The sequence below is a fragment of the Rhyacophila brunnea genome, unplaced genomic scaffold, assembly GCF_057557595.1.
Source record: "Rhyacophila brunnea isolate RB1 unplaced genomic scaffold, BYU_Rbru_1.0 scaffold_1, whole genome shotgun sequence".
Classification (NCBI taxonomy): Eukaryota; Metazoa; Arthropoda; class Insecta; order Trichoptera; family Rhyacophilidae; genus Rhyacophila; species Rhyacophila brunnea.
In genome coordinates this window covers 63,261,194-63,288,748 of record NW_028232751.1, presented here as the reverse complement: position 1 = coordinate 63,288,748, position 27,555 = coordinate 63,261,194, and the positions used below count along the sequence as shown (strand labels likewise).

Sequence of the window (27,555 nt, the reverse complement as noted above, 5' to 3'; positions counted from 1 at the left end):
GCATCAGCGAGTACTGACTTCACCCAATTTCCAATGACTGCTCGAGTCGCAGGTTTTGGGGGGCCTCTTGACGAGATAAATAATGCCGGAATATTACCACCCTCTTCTCTTCTCTCATTGGAAACGCAGATAAGTTTTCGTAGCCAAAAAACTGGATCGATGTTTTGGCAACTGGAAGCGCTTAATTTCCATCCAGATTGGCGGTGCCTTGATGTGTCCGTCTTGGAACCAAACACTGGCCATAGAATTATATGGTCGCCATTATCGACTAGGCCATTATCCGCTATACTGAGTAGGGTAAGGTCATGAACCCGTCGTCCCGATGCTAGTAATAATAGTATAGCTGTTCTGCGTGAAACCTCATATAGGTTGTATACTAGTGGTGTTGTTTTCTTGAGGTAGTCCACGATTATTCTAGGATCCCAAATCGGTGGTTTTGTAGGTCTAGTCTTGCGGGTGGATATGGCTTTTAACATATGACGCACTACTATGTTACTGCTGATGTCTTTACTGATCATAGGTTTGCAAAAGGTAGCTATGGCTGACTTATGTACAAGAATAGTGTTATATGAAAGACCTTCCTTATTGTATAAGTGACCCAGGTATCTAGCCACTTCAATCGGCTCGGGGGTATTATAGCTTATCGTGTTGGCCATGCACCATGTCTTCCATTTGTCCCATGCCGGTCTATAAGTCTTCAAAGTGGATGGTCGCCAGCCAGAAGTGAGAAGTGATCTGTCCTCTACCGACCAGCTAGAAACTAACTCTGCCCATCCAAAATTATCCATAACTGGAGTGATAGGTCCCGGACTTGTGGAGGTGGATGGTTTGTCACTGTATCCACTAGAAATGACTCCAAGTGCGGGATCGGGTAGGGGGGTTCCAGTGATCTCTGCTGTAGGTCTGCGCTCCAAAAACACTTCTTCCACCATGGGGCCACTAGTAAATATTTTCCCCTTGCCATGTTCAGGTGTGCCAATACTTGTGGAATTAGATTCGGTGGCGGGAATATCCAGGCTAGTTTGAAGTCCCACTGTCGACTGAAGGCATCGTGGAACAGTGCAAGAGCATCGTTCGGATTTCGTGAGACATAGGTTGCGACAACATGGGCTGTGTTGGACGCGAACAGGTCTACGTCTGGGAGTCCCCATCTTTGAAATAGGGGAGCTGTAGCCGCCATAACTAGGTGCCATTCTGGGATAATTTTGCTGCGTGAGAGATGGTCTGCCACGCAGTTGTATTTTCCTGGAAGGTATTGTGCAGTCAATGATATACTGGCCTGGTTGGCGATTTCCAGGATCTGTCGGCAAAGACTTAGTAGGCTTGCGGACTTTGTGCCCCCTTCGTTGTTGATGTAGGCCACCACTGTTTTGTTGTCGGTTTGTAGGAGTAATTCTGATCCCCTGAGCGTTTGTTCCCGGAGTTGTATGGCTGAAAGTACCGCAAACAGCTCTTTTCGGTTGGAGTGCCACGTGGATTGGCGTTTTGTCCATGTACCTGATAGGTGGTACTCGTCTAACTGCGCTCCCCAGCCTGAATCGGCTGCGTCTGTGGTGAGGAAGTGATTGTAGGTTGCCCTGTGAATCTTTCCTGAGGAGCCCACCGCTCGAATCCACCACATGATGTCCTCTCGAGCTTGTGGAGGAATCGATGCTGATTTGTGAGGGTGGCTCCTCGATAATTGAGCGCTCGTACGTTGTAGACGTCGGCAATGCAACCTCCCCTGTGGAGTGACGAAGGTTGCATAGTTGAGTCGCCCGAGGAGGCGTTGGGCCTGCCTGAGCGACCAACTGCCTTTTTGGATCTGCAATTGCAGGTGGTGACGAAGTGATGTGCACTTCTCTGTTGATAGATATTTCCGATTGTTGTGAGTATCCCACGTGATACCCAAGAACTCCCGCTGTTGGCTTGGAATCAGACAAGATTTTTTCTTGTTGATTATCCAGCCTAGAGCTTGCATGAAATCTATCATATAAATCAGTTGCGACAGGAGAATCTCTCTGGACTGATTTGCCATCAGAAAGTCGTCTAAGTAAGTGACGATTCTCATACCCTTTCCCCGGAGGTGTTCGGCCACCCAGTTTGTTAACGAGGCAAACAGTCTTGGTGCTGCCGACAGTCCGAATGGAAGGCACGTGAATTGAAGGAGTTCTCCTTGGTAAACTAGCCGAAGAAATCGGCGATGTTGTATAGCTATAGGTACATGTAGGCAGTAGCGCACCCAGGGGGGGGGGGCAAGGGGCCTTGGCCCCCCCCAAAAACATTGAAATTGAAAACCAATAGATTAGACAAATAAAAACACGGCAAAAAAATGATTTGAAATTCTCCAGCACCCTCTAGAAAAATTTCTTAGATTTTAATTTCTAACACAAAAATTTCGAAACACTAATGTCGGGTTTTTTTAGAAACTCAATCTCTAATGGAAATATCAAAAAAATCTCGGTGTCCACCCGAATTCCGGAGTGGTGTACACCGAGTGCAATAGACAAAAGTCCGATAAACGAGAAATTAGGCTGTGTTCTGTTGGGTAGGTTTGTGTACCTATAAGTTAAATGCAATAATACTTTTTTTTTCCATTTTCAATTAATATTTTGGAACTTCACTATTAAAAAACCCAAAATCGACGATAAAAATTCGGCAAAAAGTACGACTACACCCACCAGGCTACCACCATGGGCTGACAGGGCTACAGCCTGGGGGCCCGGGCTTAAGAGGGCCCGGCGTGGCGCCTCGTCTAATTGTGAGATAAACACACACCAGAAATTTATTATATTATAAAAAAAAATCGCATGTGCCGCTATACTACTTCATCAAAATTAACATAAAAAATATGAAGTATGATGAAAATATGATATACGTAACAACATGATAATAATTCACGTGTATCATTTTATATTACAATTATTTTTAGTGTTTCTAGAAAAATAAAAATGGTTATTTATCCAATATCGAAGGGTCGAATGATACTTGACTACCACAAGAGGGGGTCGCGACCAGTGGTTCATAGTATGATAACGATCGATAATATTATGATATGAGGTCCGACAAATCAAGAATTCAAGGGAATTATTTAACAATATAGATAAATCCACGGAATACCATTAGGGAACACTACTGTAGAACATCACATTCCCCTTAACCCTGGTGATAGGTAATAGGGTCCACCAAACATTCATGATGTGGGGGCCATGCCCACCACAGTCGATGGTGGTGTAAATTTAAAAAAAAAAACATTTTTTTCGGTGGAATTCAGCATAAATATTGTGGCTCTAGACCAGTGGCTCTTAACCGGTGCACCGCTGGCTTGTTGCAAGTGCACCGCGAAAATAATGATAAAAGCAGAAAAATCCGCAAAATAGCGAAAACCGAAAAAGTCCTTCGTGAAATTATGAAAGCCGATGAAAGATCTAATGTGATTTCGATGTTGCCGAATCGATCGCACGCGTCTACCGTTGGCCTCACAGGTTTTCGTTTCATAAATGAAAACAAAATAGTGGATCAATATCTATGCTGCAAAAAACTCACCAAGCGTACGACATGACAAGATGTTTTTGATTCTTTTTCTTCATATTTAGAACAATCTAAAATATCATGGAGGAATTTGTATGGATGGTGCTCCGTCAATGTTAGGCTCATTTAAAGGATTTGTTACCCTCGCAAAGACAAGAAACCCTAACATTATATCTACGTACTGTTTTATTTACACAGGGAATCTATAGTTTCGAAAACATTACCGCAGTGCTAAAACCTGTACTAGACCAATATGGTAAATTTCATCAAATCCAGACCTTTAAAAACAGGCATTTTTAAAAAAAAATTTGCATTTCTATGGAAGCTAAGTATGAATGTTTGCTTTTTCACACCGAAGTGAGGTGGTTATAGTGGCGCACCCAGGGGGGGACAAGGGGCCCTGGCCCCTGACACCCCCCAAAACACCCAGCAAAATTATCAGAATGATTTTAACCATTGAAATTGAAAGCCAATAAACCTTTGGGCTTAGACAAATAAAAACACTGGCAAAAAAATGATTTGTAATTCTCCAGCACCCTTTTTAGAACAATTTCTTAGATTTTAATTTCTAACACAAAAATTTCGAAACACTAATGTCAGGTTTTTTTAGAAACCCAATCCCTAATGGAACTATCAAAAAATTCTCTGTGTCCACCCGAATTCCGGAGTGGTATAGGTCATGGCTGGGGAGGGCTGACAGGGCTCTAGCCTGGGGGCCCGGGCTGTGTGGGGCCCGGCGTGTCGGGTTGACGAGATATGTGAGATAAACACACATCATAAATTAGCTTTAATAGTAAAAAAAATTCGCCTGCGGCGCTATTATACTTCATGCCCATGAACATTTTCAATTACTTATATAATTGTGCAATATATTTTTTGATTATTATGTGTCGATACTCGACAGCTCTATTATTAAAGTGGATGTATCGAAAATCGCCAATAATTCACTGTATAATTACCCTTAATTTGAACTAAAACACAATTTGAAAAACGTTAATGTAGTGTTTCACAATACCTTTAATCTTAGCGGTAGGTAGGAGGGGCGCCAAATATCCTAGTCTGAGGTGTAGGTAGGTACACCGAGTGCAATAGACAACGAGAAATTAGGCTGTGAAGAAGAAAAAGAGCCTATGGGACAAATTTACATTCTCCTCCTTGGGCCCCCCCCAATATTAAATCCTGGGTGCGCCACTGCATGTAGGTACGCTTGGCTTAGGTCTATTTTTACTAACCAGTCTTCCCTTTGCAGGAATGTTGGGACCTTGAAGTGGTGGAACAGTTTGAACGGCCTTGGTTGTAGGAAACCGTTTAGGCGTTTTAGGTTGAAGACGGGTCGTTGACTGCCGTCTTGCTTCCTTACTAGGAACAGGGTTGAGAGGAAGCTTGGAGATGGTTCTGCCAATTCCAATACTCCCGATTCCTTCAGTTCCGCGATTTGTGAAGTGATCTCTGGCGATTGTCGCGTTTGGAAATCCTTCTGGAATTGCACGGAAGGCATTATTAGAGGGGGTTTCTTTATAAACGGAATACGGGTTCCCGTTATTATTTTTAATAATGGTGGTGGTGCACCCTTGGCCTGCCAGATTTCCTGGAAATGCTGGAGGCGTCCCCCTTTGAACGTGGTGAGGGAGACCCGGTCACCTGCGTCTTGGGTAAGTGCCCCTTGCACCACCTCGGTTATCTCTGGGAAAACCTCGGTTGGATGGGCGTGGGCCTCTCGGCAGGCCACCCCTAACCTGGTCTGGTATCCTCCTCGTATATCCCTGCCTCCGAAAGGTGTCCTTGCGTCCACCTGACGAAGTGCTAGGTTGACTCTCCCTGACCTGGTCAACCACTTTGGTGGTCTGATCGAAGACCTTCTCACGACCCCCACCTCTCTCTAGGAATACCGCCAGTTTATCTTTATTGAAGATGTGTTCGGCGCTAGGTGGGATCTTGTTAAGAGCCTCTCGGGTGAAGGTGTCTCTTATACCGGAGAGGATTTTCTTCCGCCTCGTCTGAACTAACTCTGCCCGCTTTCCACAAAGGATTCGGGTGACGTCTTCAGACACTTTGTTGAGTGCTGAAGAGGGCCCGAACTCCTTTACGACCGTCTCAAAAAGAACCGTACCGATAGTGTGGTCGCTGACAGAGTCGACCACTCGCTGCAACGCGTCCCGAATACACTCTTTTTGAGCGAGCATCGCATTTTGGAGGCCGGCAATCGTACGCTCCATTAAATGTATTGTTTGCGATGAATGGTCGTAGGGGCGTAACTCATCGTTGAGTCCCAATTCAACGAAAGACGGGGCCGCCAAATATTGTTTTTGGGTTTCAGCGTAGCGAACCCCCGCCCAATTATCTGTGTCGAACAGTTGGAGCCTGGTAAGTTCCGCTACCCGAGCTTTGTCTGGCGTCGGAAAAGCAGGCTCCTGAACTATGACGCTAAAAACAGGCAACGGAATCCTGTTGGGTTTTTCCGCTGTCTCAGGCCTTGCGGGCGGCCGTAAAAAACTTACCGGAGAGTCGATATTTACCGTCGGCCTCTGCGGAGTAGGCACCGCTGCAGGCAGGCCCTGTTGGGTCAAGATTGAAAAAATCTGTGATACCTTATTGTCAAGAGACATTACTGTTGCCCTCAATTCACGCACTGGATCGTCCAACAGCAATTCCGATTCATTCGAGTCGGTCTCCATCGCTAGTCCCTCCGCGACGTTGTTGGCTTCATTACGCTCCATTATTGCACAAATTTCACAGTTTAACGTTTGACAAAATTTTCTCGCTTCGAACGAAAGCAATACAATCACACAATTGAATACCAAAGACAAAGCACGCCACAATACAAGCGTCAGTCCTGCCAGCCGGTAAAAAACAAGATGAACAACCAGAGAGGTAAATAATCGAGAAGAAAAGGGGGTAAAAAGGGGCCAGCGCAGAAGAACACAAGGCAAAAATACGATCAACATCTCAAGGGACTTCAGAGTCAATAGCGAATAATCCCAATTTTATTTTAAGTACGTTTAATAATAAGACAACTAATAAACAAAATTATATGTAGTTATTATCCTTATCGTCTCGAATGACAGCGTATGAATCATTTAAAATTAATAATTATTTAATTATAATAATAAATAGTATTTTGTCATATTTTGTCTATGAATATAGGTATATTAAGTTTGTTGTCGTTGCCTATCATACGTCAAAATCATTTGTCACATGCGGTGCGCCTTTCATTTTCATGCTTAGGGTACTGGAAATACTATTTAATACAAATTTATCCGTCTATTTACCACATCCCTGCTTAAGCAATTATAGTGGATAATTATTGTTCTCCCTAGAATTTTCCCAGCACCTAGTAACTACATTGAAGTATTCTATGGTAACAATGTCACGATAACGTCGATATTTTTTTCATTTCTTAATACCTATCATTTTCTACACACCCAGTGCCGTGGTCAATATTGATGGATGAGCCATAATGCACCAGCACCTATGCCACATACGCTCCACGAAAATAACTAGGATGCCATCGGAACTGAGAGAATCATACTCTGTTTAACACTGTCATGAGAGTTGTAGCTCTATAGCACACCGGCCCGCCGCTAGACGTTGGTAGGTGTGTCGCGGTGCATTGCTTGCAAAAAAAACAAATAATTTTGTATATTATACGATAATTACTTAATAACCAAATTTGCGTACATATATATATATGTACGTTAATATATTTTAGCACCTGCATGAACTTAATAAAACAATGCAGTCAGAATGAAAATAATATATTGACGTGCTCTGATAAACTAGGAGTTAAGACAAGGATCTCTACAAATGTATCAAAGGACCTACCAGACCACCATTAAAAACAAGCAATTAATTTTGGATCCATCTCAAAAACAATTAACTTTGCTGCAAAAGAAATTTCATCATTACATTCATACAATCAATCCGACTGGATTCGAAACCCTTTCGCAACCGATGCCGAAAATTCTATAGAAGCGCTTTCTCTATAAATTTGAGAGGAATTAGTTGAATTGAGAAACGATGGGACATAATCTAAGGATGGGACTCTAAAAACTGAGACTAGACTAAACTAGACTCTACTGTACTTACCTTTTTCAAGTTTCAAGGTGACAATTTATATTACTGCGTTAAACATGACTGACAGCTAAGCTTAATTTTTGGGATTGCCTTCTTGCCGTGCTCGGTCGATAAACTTGGATTACAGGAATTAAATTAAAGCTGACAGTAATGTATGTACTCTAATAACTTCCAGGTAGACCTCAGTCTCTTCAACTGTTTAGGCATTTACGTTTTAATTTATCAACTTGAACGTGTCTGCCTTTACTGCCTTACCTGTTGGTATTGCATTTTAGCAAATAACAATATTTAATCAATAATTATTATTGAAAGTGTGTTTTAGGTGCACGGATGGGAGTACCTAATATATAATAAAATATCTTGAAAAATTATAATAGATTTCCTGAAAAGTAAACACAAAACCTAGAAATAAAAATAGTAAGATGAAAATAAAGTGGTTGAAAATACTTAAAGATTAACAAAAAGACGAGGAAACAGTAAAAACACTATTGAAACACAATTGAAATTAATAATAAAATACAAAGCAATGTACGATTAATTCCCACCCAAAGATTAATCATTGTTCTAATGTTTTTGAAAAACTTGTGTTAAAATGATATAGTATACAATATAATAGTCTCAATAGAGAACTACATGATATGGTACTATAATAAAAGCGCCGTAAATTTGGATTTAAATATGATAAAACAAAATTACTTAGGGCGCTTGTAATAAGTTATTTAAGTACATAGTTATTTGGTTATTAACTCAAACGTATAGAATTATTTGGTTGACCACAACTGTATTTTTAAGAAACCTATCAATATATATGTATTTAATTAGAAAGTCAATTTATAATAATATTACCGTTGATTAAATATAATTTATTATTTTTATAATCAAATAAATTCCATCTACAAATCACTAGCCGGTGCAAAAATATTTGAAATTGAATGTCGGTAGGTTCAGTTTCGCAGCTGTCAGTTTCGTTTTCAATATAGTGCACTATTGAATGAGGTTGATATTCAATCTGAATATCAACCTCATTCGACAGTGTACTATCCGTTACGCACGGTGATGGTAAGGATGAAGAGGAATACATTCCTGCTCGTATCATTTCCTCTTCCTCTTCAGTTACCTCTAACATCGCCAGCGTTATTTTTCTTTTCATCTTTTTTCTTAAATATTCAGATTTCGTCGTTCTAATTTGTGATGCAGTAAAATGCCGAAAATATCATTGTCATCATCATCCTGAGAGAGTATGTGTGTGGATTTTTGCATTAATAAGGCATCACGATCGTCCAGTGTCCTCTTTCCTGGTTTTTTGTTGGCCTTTCTTGTATTATCCGCCCTTTCATATTCTGGTTTCGTAACTGAGGACGATCCTTCAGCTTGTTCTCCAGTTGTTATGTATAATTTATCGTTTAATTCGTTTCTATTTGTGGAAGCATCGTCCTAAAAATAGAAATTATAATAAATAGGTTGTAGCAGTAGTTGAACCGTTACAAATAATTATTTTGATGTTTTTGTAGGCACCATCAACACCAGAAGCATGTAAGACTGTCAGCAAAAATTTTCAATTAAAATGGAACTTTCCCCATTGCTTGGGTGCTATAGACAGCAAACATGTTGTTATTCAAGCCCTCAAGAAAAGTGGAAGTGATTATTTCAATTATAAAGGACAGCATAGTGTTGTTTTAATGGCGATTGTTGATGTACACTATAAATTTATCATAGCTTCCGTTGGTGGAAATGGCAGAATTTCTGATGGTGGAGTTTTTTGAGCTAGTCGAATTTCAAGTTACATTCAAGAGCAAGCAAACAGTTTACAACAAACACCTCTTGTTGGTAGAAATATTAAAGTTCCTTATGTCTTTGTCGCTGATGATGCGTTTCCTCTTCAACCACATATAATGAAACCATAATATGCACATAAATGTCAAGGTTCAATGAGAATTTTCAACTACAGGCTTTCTAGAGGAAGAAATGTTGTCGAACATGCTTTTGGTGTAGGTCTTACACTATAGATACATCTAGACACCACCCGTTGCATTGCTAAATGAAGCCGCGTGGCTTGCGTTTGGTTTGTGAGCGAGCGAACGCATTCGTCTACAAATGTTCGAGACCATAGACCATTTTGCTAGTGCTCGCCCAAAGTGCTCGCACTAGACGCTCAGAATTAAAATATAATTTTCTATTTTTTTACGTTATATAGTATTTTTAAGCGGTCAAAATGCAACCATTAGATAAAGATATCCATAATTTAAGTTATTTTAAAGAAACACTAGGTCACTGATATTAAAATATATAATAAAATACAAATAAATTATCACGAACATGTATCAACTTACTTATGAAACGTAATACCATCTTCTTGCTTATCAGTACGGCTACCACATTTTAAGACAACACACAGAACCATCTTTTCTACTTAATTAACCAAAAATATTTACCACGAAAAATATCAATTTTAGCAACACGAGTTCGCAAGTTATCGACGCTATGTGAAGCGTTTCGCCCCGATTTGATGGCGATACTTTTGGAAACTGGCTTGTAGCTAGTAGACCTTTTATCTTACTCTAGCGCGTGTCGCAGAGATTGTAAGGGTGCCGAATACTTTCTCACTCGCACTCATGCATCGTTTTTGTTCAGGCCTTGGTGTAGGTACTTTTTCGTGAAAAACTAGCTCAACGTCAGTTAGGTTAATTTAGTTCGAAAATATTTTTAAGATTGAATTTAGGCTTGGAATGATCTAAGCTGATAATTTTTTTTTATATTGATAATTCAGATAAGCCTGTTCTGACTCCAAATAGAGAATCAAAAAATTCAATTTTTCAGTCAAATAAAAAAAAATCACAAATAATCAGTTAGGCTAGTTCTGCAATAAGGGGACGAAATATCTATAGTTGTGTATGATTATTGCATAAATTAAAATTTAAAAAAAATATTTTTAGATATTTTATAGATAGACAAGTATTTTTTTACTATTATTTATTATGGCTTGGTTTCGCAAGGTTTAATTAAATTTTAAAAATTAACCTACACTATCTGTAAATTAGTATAGTCTTATTTCAATGAAAACAAATACGTATGACTGGCAATGTTTAATATGCACTATTTATGGCGGATCTTAAGAGCCTACCTCCACCCTTTGCCACTGCTGCTTAGTTTCTTAACCGTTGACGTCACCAGGTTCTAGTATTGGTCGCCATAATGACGTTGGATGTCACAATGACGTTTCCAGATTGGCGGCTTAGCTCGCTTATGGAAGCCAGAAGTATGTAAGTAGGTGGAGCGTAGTAGTACCACCACTAATAGTTCTGAATGAAAACTCCAATTTGTATTTTCTAACTTTATTAGCTTCGTCAAAAGTTCACATAATATGTTCACAATTTTATTATCATAATTTATTATATTATTATAGTTATATAAACTTAGGGAAACTATAAATAGTTTTTCCACTAAACGTCACATAATATAACGTATTGTTAGTATAGCCAATAATACGAGGGTGGGTCAATAAGTCCTTAGAAAAGCCGACAGGTGGCGCGACTAGTACTGTAAGCGGTTTGTTTTCATGCAGCGGCACTACCGATTCAGTATGCTGCGAAGTTTCAATCAGATTGGTCGGGTTGTTGTGTGTTTCTCGTACATTTAAAAAAAAATTTGCTTGTTTACAAAAAATGGAGAAAATTGAGTTTAGAGCTGTTATTAAACATTTTAATATAAAAGGGTTAACAGCAAAGGAAATAAAAAATGAGTTGGATTTAGTTCACGGCATATCTGCTCCTTCACTTGCAACTATTTATAACTGGTTAAATGAATTTAAACGTGGTCGTACATCAACAAAGGATGAACCACGCTCAGGACGTCCTGTAGAGGTGACTACCCCAGAAATGATCAATATAATCCACGATATGGTGTTAAGTGACCGAAGATTAAAATTGAGTGAGATAATTGAGGTTACAGGGATCTCAAAAGGTAGCGTCATTTCTATTTTACATGACAAATTGGGCATGAAAAAAATTTCTGCAAGATGGGTGCCGCGTTTGCTCACAGTCGACAATAAACGCAATAGGGTGGTGGCCTCTAAAGCCCTGTTGTCGCTCATGCAACGCAATCCGGATGAATTTTTTCGTCGCTTTGTGACTGTAGATGAAACATGGATACACCACTATACTCCCGAGACGAAAGAACAGTCAAAGCAGTGGATTACGAAAGGCGAACCATGTCCAAAGAAGGCGAAAACCGTAAAATCAGCTGGTAAGGTTATGGCTACTGTATTTTGGGATGCACGTGGAATTATTTTCGTTGACTATTTGGAAAAAGGAAAAACAATAACAGGGGATTATTATGCATCTTTATTGGACCAGCTAAAAACAAAATTGAAGAAAAACAGCCTCATTTAAACAGGAAAAAAATCCTCTTTCATCAGGACAATGCCCGTGTTCACACATGTTTACGATCAATGGCTAAAATTGAAGAATTGAAGCTCGAATTGGTCGACCACCCACCGTATTCGCCAGATTTAGCCCCCAGTGACTTTTTCCTTTTCCCAAACTTAAAAAATGGGTAAGTGGACAACGTTTTTTTTCAAATGAAGAAGTCATCGATCGGACAAATGCTTATTTTGAGGACCTTCCGAAAACTTATTTTTCTGACGGTTTAAAAAAAATTGAGAAACGTCTAACAAAGTGTATTGAGCTCCAAGGAGATTATGTTGAGAAATAAAAAAAAAAAAAAAAAAAACTGTTTTAATGCTTTTTTCTAAGGAATTATTGACCCACCCTCGTAACTACATCCAGTTTAATAAAAGTTTATTTTATAGGACCATGAGGTGATAGAAAATAGCTTGAAAGGGATAGAAAATCTATCTGTGTTTCATGCTTTATGAAAAGTTAAAGAATCGCGTAGTATTACCATATGGAGCAATTTTCTTTGCAAGATTTCCCAATGAACATTGGCGTACTGGGGTTTTTTTCTTATAGGTCTCAATACATAGACTAACAAATTCTTTAACAACTAATTTCCGTACGGGTGAAATTTTACAAGCGGACAGGTGTGGAATAAACGCAAGCTGATTATAGCTTTAAAATGGCGTACAATGGTAACAATAATTCGGCTTACGGGAAGTAGGAAAATTTATGAGTTTAATATCTCAATACCATCCCTTTGCAGGCCTCTAGCTGTCACAACTTCCCCTACCCTGAATTATGAAAATGGTCCAATCAAATATAACCACGTTTTTGAGGAAGAAATTATAAACTAATTTTTACTATCTGACGAAGCTATCTAACGTACGGCTTTCCAATCCGAGATTTAGTTAAATGGTTTAAGTCAGGGATTGGCAGTTTGTCAAGTGAGAAGAGCCAAATTTTCAAGGAGAGCCATATATATTGATACCAGATGAAGGTCTCCCACAGGAGACCACCTCAAAGGGCGGACCGAACCATCAACTTTTGCAAAACACCATAGCCTACGTCCACTCTTCACAGCTCTCGCGCCCCTCAGGAAGCGGAGCCTACCTCCACTGAAATTTTTGAATTTCAAATTCGTCCGCGCTCCCGCCAAAAAACAGAGACGCGGTCTGTCTAAAACGGCCGCTAAAGACAGCGCCACCGTTAGAGGGAGAGCCAGACAGAACAACAAAGAAGTCCGTCTATCGCAGCCCGACGACGAACAGCACCCGCGCCCGCCGGCAAATTCTTCTGGCCTCTGACGTCCTACATTGAAGTTAAAGTCCCTCCACCAAACCCGCCCCGTACCACCCTCGGTCTTAATCGAGAGTATCACGGGACCCATCAATTGGTGATGTGAAGCATCTAAGAATTGGCCTGGGAGTGTCCTGGGAGAAGATGCCCAAGACTTAGATTGCTACGCTCAAAGTGAGCTCTGACTGAGTTTACTGAGTTTACTCTAAAGCAAAGTGCCAGGGAGAGAAAAAGCACATGGAAATTACTAAAAAGAAAATGAACCTACTTGTTTTTTAAATTAAAGAACGAAGCTAATCATACAGGCAGCAAAATTTATGTGAAGAGATCTACACGCCCGTAGTAAGACGCCGCAAATTTTTTGAAAGCAAGATAATTGGCCTTAGTAGCAACCAGGTCGGATGGGCCGATGGGTCCAACAGCTGGTTGGACTGGCCTGAGCATTTCCTCCCGTTCGGAGCACATACTCAGACACTCCCATAAGATGTGGTTGGCATCTTGTATTTTCCCTCCGCATGGACATGTCGGACGGCTTGCAAGTCCAAGCTCGAAGAGCTTGCCAGCGAATCCACCATGACCAGTCACAAATTGACTGGTGTAATGGTCTGGAGTCAGATATTTGGTTATCTCCATTCGCCACTGTATGTCTGGAAAAAACGTATATGTGTGCCGGCCCTTGGTCGATTCGTCCCACTTTCGCTGCCAGGTCTTAATGGCCGCATTGAGCGACATGAGTCTAATTCTGCGCCTCAATAATGCTACTCCTTCGCCAGCTAGCCGAGGGGGGGGGACGAGGTGAAAATCACCAACGTCGGCCTCCTCGCCCCTGAGGAGCAATATTGAAGCGCCGCTGACCTGAATATGCAGGTCAACAATGTTGTCACTGTGCAACACTGTTACCACAGCACAACACCGCCGCGACCGCCATTTTTTGACTATTCGCGCATCACCCTCGAGCCAGCGGCGTACCTACGATCCAGCCAAGCCGTACACCTACTGCTGTGGCCATCAGCATCATTGACTTCCGTTCTTGACATATCATTAATTGCTTATCACGGTCTGCCATCTTCGTTTAAGCGCGAAGTAGGCCGGTGATAATATGTAATATACATACTTATATATAATTTAAATTATTGTTTAGAATAAAAAACCCTGTGACGATAAAATGCTCTAGTCTTTACATTGTTTTACAAGTTTACAGTACACGAAATGGAACATTTTACAAGCCGGAGCGCTCGTTAATTTGCAGAAACTATTAACAATATAGTTAGGTAGGTACATAATATTCAATTATTTGTGTAAAGAGAATTATTATTTCCGGACTCTAAATTAAATTAAATATATAGATAGGTACGTCTTTCTACCGATAACATAAACAATATTTAACTTATAATTCATCTTAAAATACCTTAATTAACAGTCACCTGTAACGCCCGTCTACATCCCTCGCTTTAATATTTATCAAATCCATTATATTACGTTACAATAATTTTAACCCTGTTTATTACTAATCTATACCTGCTAAACATTTTTACATATTAAAGTAGAACTTTAAATTAAGTATTTATTTATTATTATTGTAGTTTTTACCTAGATTGTTTTGTCACCTATATGTGCATGGTCTGTGACCGACTTATTCCTTCTACAGCTCACCTTGAGGGGTCGTTAGATCCGTCAAGCTGAGCTGTTGGACTTTTGTACATATTTAATTATGTTTAGCTTTGTCAAGGGTCATCGTCTTTTACCTAGTGACAGATTTGACTATGAGGGTCAGATCAAAATGGTTGCGTCGCCAACTACTCCACCTGGGGGTTACCCACGGAGGGCTGACAATTTATGTTCGTATCATTAGGTATAGTGGGAAGAGCTTACTCGGTATAACGTTACTTGCTCGTATCGATAGTCTCACTAGTATAATACTTCACTCTTTCATTTCGTTACATTAAACCATAAAGTTTGTAACAATAATAGTATAATAACTTATTCATTTTTCGACAAACATGGCACCAAAATGAGGAAAGAGCGACTTTAATCAAGAAATAATATGTTATCCTCTATCCCATATCCACTTTTCCAATATCCAGGCGCACCAGCCTTCCTTCATAATTCCCATCCTATCCATATCATAAATCCTACCCACCTTCACATCCTATTCTATAATGTCATGTTATTTACATGGCCACTTTTTTATGCTGGCAACTCGACGCAAAAAGACTACATAAGGACGCATGCGCGCGTCGAAAAGTTTGTACAAAGTTCGTTGAACTATTTCTGGCGCCAAGCGGGAACGCTTTTTAACGTGAGGCAGGAGCAACAATCGGTCTCACAGTTTCTGGCGTCCGAACGTCAACATCTCTCTCGGTATCTGGCCTCCGGCCGAAGGACGTCCCTCTCAGGCAAGGAATCCGATGGAAGAACATGGCTCTAAAACCCTGAAAATAATAATTTAAAAAAAAATGTTAATGAATGCATCCTAAAACGTGGATATATTTTATAAAAAAAGTAGTTGGAGTGTGAGTAGGATTGTATGAAAGAAGGATAGGATGGGAATTATGAACGAAGGCAGGTGCGCCTGGGTATGTGGAAAGTAGATATGGGATAGAGGATGGGATGGGATAGGAATGCGGTAGAGCAATGAGATGCCGGATAGGGTCGTGGGGGTTGACATGCCTCCAAAGCCTCAGTTACCTGTCGGCTGCTTTTGTCATTCGGTTAATACTGTAATAGTATAATAATTAAAATACAATAAGAATATATTAGTTTGAGCGCCACTCTATGAATTGCATAGAGACAATAAAAAGGTTATTAAATAAAAACGCGGGTATTAAATTTTAACAAAGGTATAATTGAGGTAAATAAATATAACAAGCAGGCGAAAATGAAAGTATAAAAGTGTATGATTAATTAATTGTTAACGAGCGCCTGCCATAAAATAATTTAGTTAATTTATATCACAGATAAATAATGTGCTAGTTCGGTGGACCGTTACGTAAATGATTAAAATAAATACCAAGTTAAAATAACCTCAGTTCCTTTCGTCCTCGATTCCTTCCAAAGCGGATTCGAAGGGAGATCCTCTATCGCGTGTCGTCAGGGTTATAGGGCCATGTTCTTCCGTCGGATGCCATAGACCGAGAGAGACGTCCTTCGGCCGGAGGCCAGATACCGAGAGAGATGTTGATCGTTCGTACGCCAGAAACTGAGTGATGTTGATCGTTCGTACGCCAGAAACTGAGAGACCGATTGTTGCTCCTGCTTCACGTTAAAAAGCGTGCCCGCTTGGCGCCGGAAATAGTTCAACGAACTTTGTTCAAACTTTTCGACGCGCGCATGCCTTTCAAAATCACCTTTTATTCTTAATCGTTATGATCTTAAATATTTTTTTTTGCCTCAAAATATCAATCTTTCTGATGGGAGCCCGTTGTGTCTAAAAAGTAGAATTTCAAAAAAATATTGTCACAATTATAATATAAGTACATAATTTTAAAAATACTACTACTTGGGCCTCCACAGAATACTACTATAGGCCTCTACAGAATAGAGGTCGTATTAACAGATTTTGTTTTTACGAGAAATGGATTTTAGCTACTTGCTCAACCTATTAAGTCCATACTCCAAACACAAATTGACAAACAATATGTGTACTTGCTAGACCCAGGATTCAAACCTGGGACTCACGACATCATAGGCCGACGCTTAAGCCGCTCAGCCATCGTGGGTGACAAAAACAAGAACAATGATAGAAAAAAAAATAGTATTTCATAACCACTTACCCAATTGAATAAATAGGTCACAGAAGCTTGAAATAAATGCAGGTTAATAATCGAAAAAGGACAATAGTTGGACAAATTAAGTCATCCAGTGATATCCAAAACGTCCGCAAGGTAGACCGAGAGGCCGCTGAATCGATGAAATGATAAAGATCTGCAGAAGTACGTGGCAACGCAACACACAGGACCAAGATAGGTGGAACCAGCTTGGAGAGGCCTTCATACAGCAGTGGCTAGATTCAGGCTGATAATTATGAATTAAGTCATAATTTTGTATGTACGTAACATTAATTTTATTTTTTTTCTGACCATATTTGACCCTAATAGGATCATATGGGCCTCCACAGAGTAGAGGTTTGTATTAACAGATTTGGATTTTTATGAGAAATGGATGTCAGCCACTTGCTCAACCTATTAGGTCCATACCCTGACTCACACACAAATTGAAAAACAATATGTGTACTTGCCAGACCCAGGATTCGAACCTGGGACCCATGGCGTGATATTCCAACGCTAAAGCCGCGCAATTAATTAATTTGTTTTTCGACCATGTCCGATTCTGATAGGATCATATGGGCCTCCACAGAGTGGAGGTTTGTATTGACAGATTTTGTTTTTTACGAAAAATGGATGTCAGCCACTTGCTCAACCTATTAGGTCCATACCCTGACTCACACACAAATTGAAAAACAATATGTGTACTTGCCAGACCCAGGATTCGAACCTGGGACCCATGGCGTGATATTCCAACGCTAAAGCCGCGCAATTAATTAATTTTTTTTTTCGACCATGTCCGATCCTGATAGGATCATATGGGCCTCCACAGAGTGGAGGTTTGTATTGACAGATTTTGTTTTTTACGAAAATCGGATGTCAGCCACTTGCTCAACCTATTAGGTCCATACCCTGAGACACACAAATTGAAAAACAATATGTGTACTTGCCAGACCCAGGATTCGAACCTGGGACCCACGGCTTTATAGTCCAACGCTTATGCCTCGTGGCCACCGTGGGTTAGTGTAATATTAATTATTAATAAACTAGCAGAGCCAGTTTTAGCGCTAGGTCTTGCAGACAGCGTGGTGTCCTAAAGACAATAATGTATTTGAGGTGTTGGATTTTAATAAAACGATGGTAAAGTAAATAAAAAAAAAATAATTATATCCATTATCGGCGGTGAAGTTTTCTATTAACAATAATTATTGCTTTTATTAGAAATACAAAATTATATCACTACGCAATTAATTATGAATAGCAAATAAAAGACATAAGAAATTTTCGAAAAACTATTTATTGAACTACTTTCTTTTGAAGTTAACATAATACCTATCACGTACGTAGACATCACGCAAGATTCTATTTAAATGTACAAAACTTTTATTCGATAATTTAAGATTACATTGTGACTACTTCCCGATCGTACCTTCTGCGCGGCAGCACCGTTAGTCAAACACGTTCGAACATCGAAGCAAACAGAAACGAGAGAACATTAATTCATTTCCGACACGTCAACAAGGAATATTAGTAAGTTATAATTACAGTTTCCAGAGCGCGTGTTGCATGCTATAAAAATTTGCAAATACAAGAAACTATTTTTTAGTAGAAACGTACTCAGGTACTCAGATGTAACCTGTTTCAAGCAATTGCAGCCACCGTTTTGCAATAAGACGGTCCCCAGGGTCCAAATATCTCGAAACCCAGAGGACAAACGACATCATTCTCTTAGCTCATCATCGCTCTTAAAACCAAACATATTTTAAATAAAATCATTATATTGTTTTCACATAGGCACGTATTGAAGATTTAAAATTAAAACTGTTAATAACTAAAATAATTGTACATCAAAAGACTGAGAAGTTAAAAATAAATTTTAATTTTGACACTACAATGTATATAATGGAAATATGTCAAAAGAATGATTCTTTTTGTGTCTTTTCATGTGACCAGACTGTCAATGTGTTATCACATCGGTCACAGTTAAATGGCTTTTCACAAGAATGGATCATTTGGTTATATTACTCGTAGTATGTATTATACAAGAGTAATCACATTGTAAACACTTTAATGGGGTTTCCGCACTGTGCGTCATTTTGTGTAATTCCATAGTATGTTATAGATGGTTACATGTCGTGTAGTAAAATTTGATCGCATTTTAATAGATTTCAACAGAGTGTGCCATTTTGCGTATTTTCATCGCACTAGATTGTATACATGCGTAATTACATTGGACACACTAAATGCCTTTCACCACAATAAATAATTGTTGTGAAATTATTGTGTGTTTTCAAATTATTGGATGCTATGGTTGAGTAATTGTATTGGTCACATTTAAATGATTTTTTACAAGAATGAGTCATTTTGTGTTTTTTCATTGCACTTGATGTTATACACATGTACACACATTGGCCAAATTTAAATGGCTTCTCACCAGAATGTATCATGTTGTGTCTACTTATCCCGCTAGACACTATACACGAGTAATCGGATAGATAACATTTAAATGGCTTTACCAGAATGCATCATTGTGTTTTTTCATTCCGTTAGATGTTGTACACGAGAAATCGCATCGACCACACACACAATCTATTTGTGTTTTCATGTTGCTGGATGTTATACACGAGTACTTACACTGACCACATTTAAATGGCTTTCTACTTGAATGTATCATTTTGTTTATTTTTATTCCGCTAGATGTTGTACACGAGAAATCGCATTGACCACATTTAAATGGCTTTTCACCAGAATGAGTCATTTTGTGTGTTGTCATGTTGGTGGATGTTATAGACGAGCACTTACACTGCCTACATTTAAATAGCTTTTCAGCCCGAATGTATCTGATTTTTCATGTTGTTGGATGTTATACACGAGAAAACGCATTAACCACATTTAAATGGCTTTTCACCAGAATAAGTCATTTTGTGTGTTTTCATGTTGGTGGATGTTATACACGAGTACGTAAACTGACCTCATTTACATGGCTTTTTACCACAATGAGTCATTTTGTGTGTTTTCATGTTGCTCTATGTTAGTACTTACACTGGCCACATTTAAATGGCTTTCACCAGAATGAGTTATTTTGTGTTTTTTCATAGCACCAGATGTTATACAAGAGTAGTCACATCGGTCACATTTAAATGGTTTTTTACCAGAATGAGTCATTTTGTGATTACTCATAACACTAGATTGTATACAAGAGTAATCACATTGGTCACATTTAAATGGTTTTTCACCAGAATGAGTCATTTTGTGATTACGCATAGCACTAGAATGTATACAAGAGTAATCACATTGGTCACATTTAAATGGCTTTTCACCAGAATGAGTCATTTTGTGATTTTTCATGTTTTCAGATGTTTTACTACAGTAATTACATTGGTCACATTTAAATGGCCTTTCACCAGAATGATTCATATTGTGTTTTTTCATAGCACCAAATTGTATACAAGAGTAATCACAATGGTCACATGTAAATGGTTTTTTACCAGAATGTGTCATTTTGTGAATTTTCATATTATTAGATCGAATACAAGAGTAACCACATTGGTCACATTTAAATGGTTTTTCACCAGAATGAGACATTTTGTGTGATTTCATATTACGAGATTGTATACATGAGTAATTACACTGGTCACATTGAAATGGCCTTTCACTAGAATGAGTCATTTTGTGTATTTTCATCTGATTAGATGTAATAGATGAGTAATTGCATTGGTCACATTTAAAAGCCTTTTCACCAGAATGAGTCATTTTATGCTTTTTCATCTGACCAGATGTAATAGATGAGTGATTGCATTGGTCACATTTAAAAGGCTTTTCACCAGAATGAGTCATTTTGTGTTTTTTCATGTAATTAGGTTGTATACACGAATAATTACATTGGTCACAGTTAAATGGCTTTTCACCAGAATGTGTCATTTTGTGTACCTTCATATTACTAGAATCTGTACAAGAGTAATTACATTGGGCACATGTAAATGGTTTTTCACCAGAATGTGTCATTTTGTGAATTTTCATATAATTAGATCGAATACAAGAGTAACCACATTGGTCACATTTAAATGGTTTTTCACCAGAATGAGACATTTTGTGTAATTTCATATTACGAGATTGTATACATGAGTAATTACACTGGTCACATTGAAATGGCCTTTCACCAGAATGAGTCATTTTGTGTATTTTCATCTGATTAGATGTAATAGATGAGTAATTGCATTGGTCACATTTAAAAGCCTTTTCACCAGAATGAGTCATTTTATGCTTTTTCATCTGACCAGATGTAATAGATGAGTGATTGCATTGGTCACATTTAAAAGGCTTTTCACCAGAATGAGTCATTTTGTGTTTTTTCATGTAATTAGGTTGTATACACGAATAATTACATTGGTCACAGTTAAATGGCTTTTCACCAGAATGTGTCATTTTGTGTACCTTCATCTTACTAGAATATGTACAAGAGTAATTACATTGGGCACATGTAAATGGTTTTTCACCAGAATGTGTCATTTTGTGTACTTTCATGTTACTAGATCGTTTACATGAGTAGACACATTGATCGCATTTAAAAGGCTTTTCTTCAGAATGATTTATTATATTTAGATTCTTGACATCATATCGAATGCTTTCAAAATTTTTCATTTTATCCGCTATTGATTTTTTATGACACGTTTTGTGAAGTTTCAATAGAGATAACGATGCAAAAAAATCAAAACAAAAACTGCACGCAAAATTTTCGTTATTGAACGATTTTTTTTCTAACTTTATTACGGCTACTAATAATTTGGGGTCTGTCACTTTAGATTGTGTGTGCTTACGTTTAGCAGTGCGACTGCCTATATTCGTGATAGTTTCATATACTCCCAATTCTTTTTTAATGTCTTGATAGTCAATCTGTATTTCATCGTATGGCTCCTGTTCTTCTAAGATCCTCTCTGGCAATCCGAGACTAGCGGAACATATCATGGCAGTGGTTGCAGGAATCAACTAAAAGAACATGGAGTATTTGAAAATAAAGAAAAAATTAAAGTATATCAGAGTTAAAAATGGAGATTTTATGCTATTTTTTAAGCATGATCCTGAATATTCCGTAAACGTTGTAGATAAACTATATATATATATATATATAATTTTGAAGCCTTATTATCCTTTATATTTATTTTAAATATTTGATGACTGCATAAAGTATTTTTATTACATGAAATAGTATTTTTTTAAACCTCTCGCTCTAATGTTTTAGTATATAGTCATATTTCGGAACATTTATGTCCAGTGGTGTTAATAATTTTTAGATTTATTAATTTCTAAACGCATACTGATTATAAGCTATGTCTTTGAACATTCAAATATGATAAACAAACTGCGCATGTGGGCCGTTAAAGATATGTAAGATTTTCAAAATACAGAGAAGGTAGAATTTAGAGGAAGAATGGGTGTGTTGAAAAGTTATATCAGTATATTTATTTGAAGTATATACGCATGGATCCTAAATATATAATTTCAGACGATTGCTTATGTCTTTAACACTACATATATTATTATCCGATGCCCATTTCTAAGGTATGCGTAAGAATTAAAGATATCACTTATACGTAATCTGGCTACATGTATTCACTTGACCTTATAGGGATTCATAATAAAACACCAGTCTCCCATCTATTTGTATCAAATAATAGTAATCGGGGCCCAGTGGCGAATGGTGGAGGTAGGCTATTAACATACGACATAAAAATAGTTCATTAAACTTTGTCAGTCATAATTATGTTCATGAAATAAGACTACAGTTTACAGTTGGTGAAATAATGACATACATTTTAACGTTTGCGGAAGTTACCATAACGTACTTCGTGCGAAAAGGATAAAAAATATCTTGTATATACATTCACCGACTCCGTAGTTCAGCCAAATAATAAAACAGTAGATACCTAATAATAACAAAGTGCACGTGACATATTGACAATTATTACTTCAACTTTCACTTTGTGGAAGAACCCATATCATCTACAAATTTCCGAATATCTCTTGTGAAAAAAAAAGGCTTTTATTACATTGCCCCGATGCGTGCTTTCAAAGTCGCAACAAACCCTCTGACATAAACTCCTCCATATAGTACGTACATACACTGTTCAAATTTCTAAGAATATTGTGTACCTACCTGACTTACTGGTGTGCATTCCGAATAAGAGTAACCGAGTTTTGGAACCTCATGAATGCTTTGGATTATTGTGTCTTCAACATACTCCTCTTTAAAATCAACTCCCTGAAAATTAATATCAGATTGTTTAGTGACAATACATTTTAAAATAAAACAAATCGGTATTGTGATAAGGTTGCAGCCTACTATCGGTATTGGAAAATCTGGTAGGAGATTGTTCTATAACGGACATCACGTGCGGGTTTTTATTCCGCCTGCAGCCACCGCATGAAGAAGCATGAGTAAGGTGTAAGTACAGCATGTTGTAAGGAAAGAGTGACAACTGAGGGGTAAGTACGTCGTGTACATGGGATTCGGAATGGCCAAAACGATGGCAGATAAAAACCATAGCAAACAAAATGTTTGTAGGACTGAGACATTGAACGGTGATCAAGCAGTTCGTTTTATTATTATTAATAAAACATCCCTTTACATTTATTCACGTTGTAAAATCAAGACAGATGGTAAATCAATGGGATATACGACGGTTAGACTTGAGCAGTTATAGTTTGTTATCTGATCACTTAAGCAAGTGGTGATGAATTGTCTTTCTCCGCGTTATCACTCCTCCACTGCAATCCGACTACATTACGCAGTGTGCTTAGAAGTACACCTAATAAATATTGATATAGTAGTTTTTAAATTGTTGCAGAACACGAGAAAACTATGAAAACCATTAAGTATATAAAAAGCAAAAATTTATATCGAAATCATGAACACTTAATTATTGTATTAGGTATTAGTATTGGGCCCACGATGGCCAAGCGGCTTAAGCAGCGGCCTATAATATCGTGGGTTCAGGTACAGTGGCGCACCTAAGGGGCCCTGGCACCCCCCAAAAATGAAAATTATCAGAATGATATTAAACATTGAAATTGAAAGCCAATAAACTATACCTTTGGGCTTAGACAAATAAAAACACGGCAAAAAAATTATTTGTAATAATTCTTTAGCACCCTTTTTAGAAAAATTTCTTAGATTTTAATTTCTAACACAAAAATTTCGAAACACTAATGTCAGGTTTTTTTAGAAACCCAATCCCTAATCGAACTGTCAAAAAATTCTCGGTGTCCACCCGAATTCCGGAGTGGTGTAGGTCACGGCTGGGGAGGGCTGACAGGGCTCTAGTCTGGAGGCATGGGCTGTGGGGGGCCCGGCGTGTCGGGTTGACCAGATAAGTGAGATAAACCCTCATCATAAATTAGCTTTAATAGTAACAAAGTTGCCTGCGGCGCTATTATACTTTATGGTCATAAACATTTTCAATAACTTATATAATCGTGCAATATACTTTTTGATTATTATGTGTCAATACTCGACAGCTTTATTCTTAAAGTAGATGTATTAAAAATCACCAATAATTCACTGTATAAGTACCCTTAATTTGAACTAAAACACAATTTAAAAAACGTTAATGTAGTGTTTCACACTGCCTTTAATCTTAGCGGTAGGTAGATCCCAAATATCCTAGCCTGAGGGCGCGCTTCAGGATGTGGGGACCATGATGTAGGTACACCGAATGCAATAGACAAAAGACCGATAAACGAGAAATTAAGCTGTGAAGAAAATAAAGAGCCTATAGGACTAATTGAGTCGCTTAGAATCATAACTCACATATCGATGGTGCAGATCACAAACCTTCTTAGTCAAAAAATGGGATTTTACAGGGGAAGGTTTAAACTGATTTATTTGATAATGCAAGACTTTTATTTAAAAAAAAAATATCCAAAGTCTAATGTTTTTGTGTTTTTTAATGATTGTATAACTTTATTTATAACTAATATAAACCGTATTACATTTATCATGACATAGAGGTATTGTGCACTCAGATTTGTTGAAATATTTGACAAAGGAGGTTTTCCTTTACATTACGTTTTATGAGAAAAGTAAATTAGTTTTATTTAAAAAGTAATAAAACAGTTTGCGTGACATAGCAGTTAAATATTGAATGGCTGGATAATTAATTAATAAATAAAAAAGTATGTATATTTAACTAATGTACATGTTTATAAATAACCAAACATAAACAAAACAGAATCAAACCCAACATAGTTATGTATGAAGCTTTTTTTTTTAAATTCTAACATATTTAAATTATAAATGTGGGAAAGAGTCATAAAAATGGTGACAGTCCCTTGGAATAACACATTTTAGTTCTTGAAGGTGCTTGAACTTGTTGGCCGATATTTTTACTTGAACCGTGTAATCTTGGATAAACAATATTGGAACTGTTATGATCTTCGGTCGTCTCGGTAGCTCTTTAAGATCATGACTAAAATTAATTGTGTACTGGATTTTCCCATTTGGAATGTAAGCCAAGTGACACACAACGTTAACAATTGGATCCCCTTTCTTGTTTCTGGTCTTACCAATGTGTACCGAAGTCACTAGTACATTATAGTTACTTTTTTTTTTATTAACTGTCAATAATTCATGGTGGAACTGCATTGTATTGAATTTATTATAATGAATTGTATTGAATCAATGCAACATTATAGTTAGGTAAAACATCATGAGTTACATAGTGCACTCTATAAAGAAATGACATATTTATGGCTTTTCATGTAGCCACTGCATAATCAGATGGCAGATAAATTTCCCTGTTCTTCAATTTTCTTTCGATTGCAGCATGTAAAGAATCTCCTTCCATTTACGTGTGCCCAACCTCCAAGTATTTTTGAGTAGGTAATCTCGAATTGATATTTTACTGCCAATTCGAGGAGTGCATTAACTTTGCAAGAATATTGTTCTTATTTCGATACACGCACCCATCGCTCAATATTTAAATGGACTGATTTCTAATTTAATGAGGTTCGTTAGGTGATTAATCAAGAGGTGTAAATGTCGGAACTTCTAAGTCTTCTTATAAGTGAACTTCATCAAATGTACACTGTGAGAATGCCTTATGAATTTGATGTTTCATTAAATCTATCTTTGTAAACTCGATAAAGACCCATTTTCTAACGAAACATTGGTTCAAGAAAGAGTCTTAATGGATCCCTACGGCAGTAATGACGTGACTTCATTCTTGGTAGTGAATCGATAAATTCTGCAGGATATCTTTTTTTAGTATCAATATTTCGCTCATTGTCCTTGCATTGCTGGCTTTGGTACCCGTGAATGGCATTCTTAGCCCAATTTCTAGCACTCTAAACTCATATGGCGAAAGTATTACAGAACATTTATCGGCAAACTTCTTTTTTTCCTCGTTTATCTTTAAGTGGTAGTGATAGATATACTCCCTTCTATTCACCTCCAGAGTTCTTACATAGCTTCTGATTGGGGTCTATACAATCTATTAGTAAAGAAACGTATGCTTTTCTCTGTGGCCATGACACATCCAACCAAAAGTGGTCGAAATTCCCGGGTTTCTTGAAACACATGCTTGTGAGATGCAACGTGGACCAAGCTTTCGTTTGTTTTTATTTTTACAGTATGTTTTTTTTACTGATATTGTCTTTAACTCGGTTCGGATATTCCTGTTCTTTCACTCTATTATTTGCAGATATATTTCGTTTCCATGCACTTTGCTTTTGTTTCTCTTTACATCATTGATATGCCTTCCTATTATCTCAGTCGATAGAATATTTTCATTATCTTGAACAGAATCTGAAAGTATAGGTTTATACATACCAAAAATTCTTGATTTTTATTTGTTTACAATGCTAATTGCATGATCTTTCTACTTCAGGAACTCATTATTTGGGTTTATATTATCAAAAACGTAGACCTAAAACCCATTTATCTCTAATAAATCTTTTTGTATACAGTTTTGCTTGTAAAACTTCACTGATAGCTTACAATGAACTGATATAGAAGACTCTCTGATAGATATAGAACTGATATAGAAGACTCTCTGATAGAAGACTCTCTGATAGAAGAGATCACTGATAGCTTACAATGAACAGATACAATGAACTGATATAGAAGCAATGTGCAGCAACTTCACGTCGTGTAGGAGGTTTGTGCAGCATAATACGATGAACATGACATAGGAGTTTTAGTTAAAAGATCAATAAACTGGGCTATATTTCTCTTTGACATAGGAGGTAAAGTTCAACAGATCCGTTAAATTTTTGTTGATTTTTTGATACCATAAAGTCAAAATCGAAAAATTTGACATAGAAGGTTTGTGATCTGCACCATCGATATTCCAAAAATCAAGTTTTGAGATAATCGCTAAAAACCAACAGAGCACTATTTTTTGTAATTAGAAGAACAGTATTGAACTCCCTAGAATATTAATGAGTGAGAGAGTCGAATAACTTTTTTTTTAAATATATATACCTAATACTCCTTAGGTTGCAGACATACAGCATACTAT

General features: G+C 37.7%; 1 protein-coding gene across 1 annotated transcript; it reads right to left on the bottom strand.

Moving 5' to 3' along the window:
- Positions 1-760: 760 nt before the first annotated feature.
- LOC147080066 (uncharacterized) lies at positions 761-5,008 on the bottom strand. Its single transcript, XM_085946366.1, has 2 exons — positions 4,743-5,008; positions 761-1,907 (listed from the first exon to the last, which is right to left on the bottom strand). Exons 1-2 carry the CDS (start codon positions 5,006-5,008, stop codon positions 761-763), a joined length of 1,413 nt encoding a protein of 470 aa, XP_085802492.1.
- Between the last annotated feature and the right edge of the window lie 22,547 nt (positions 5,009-27,555).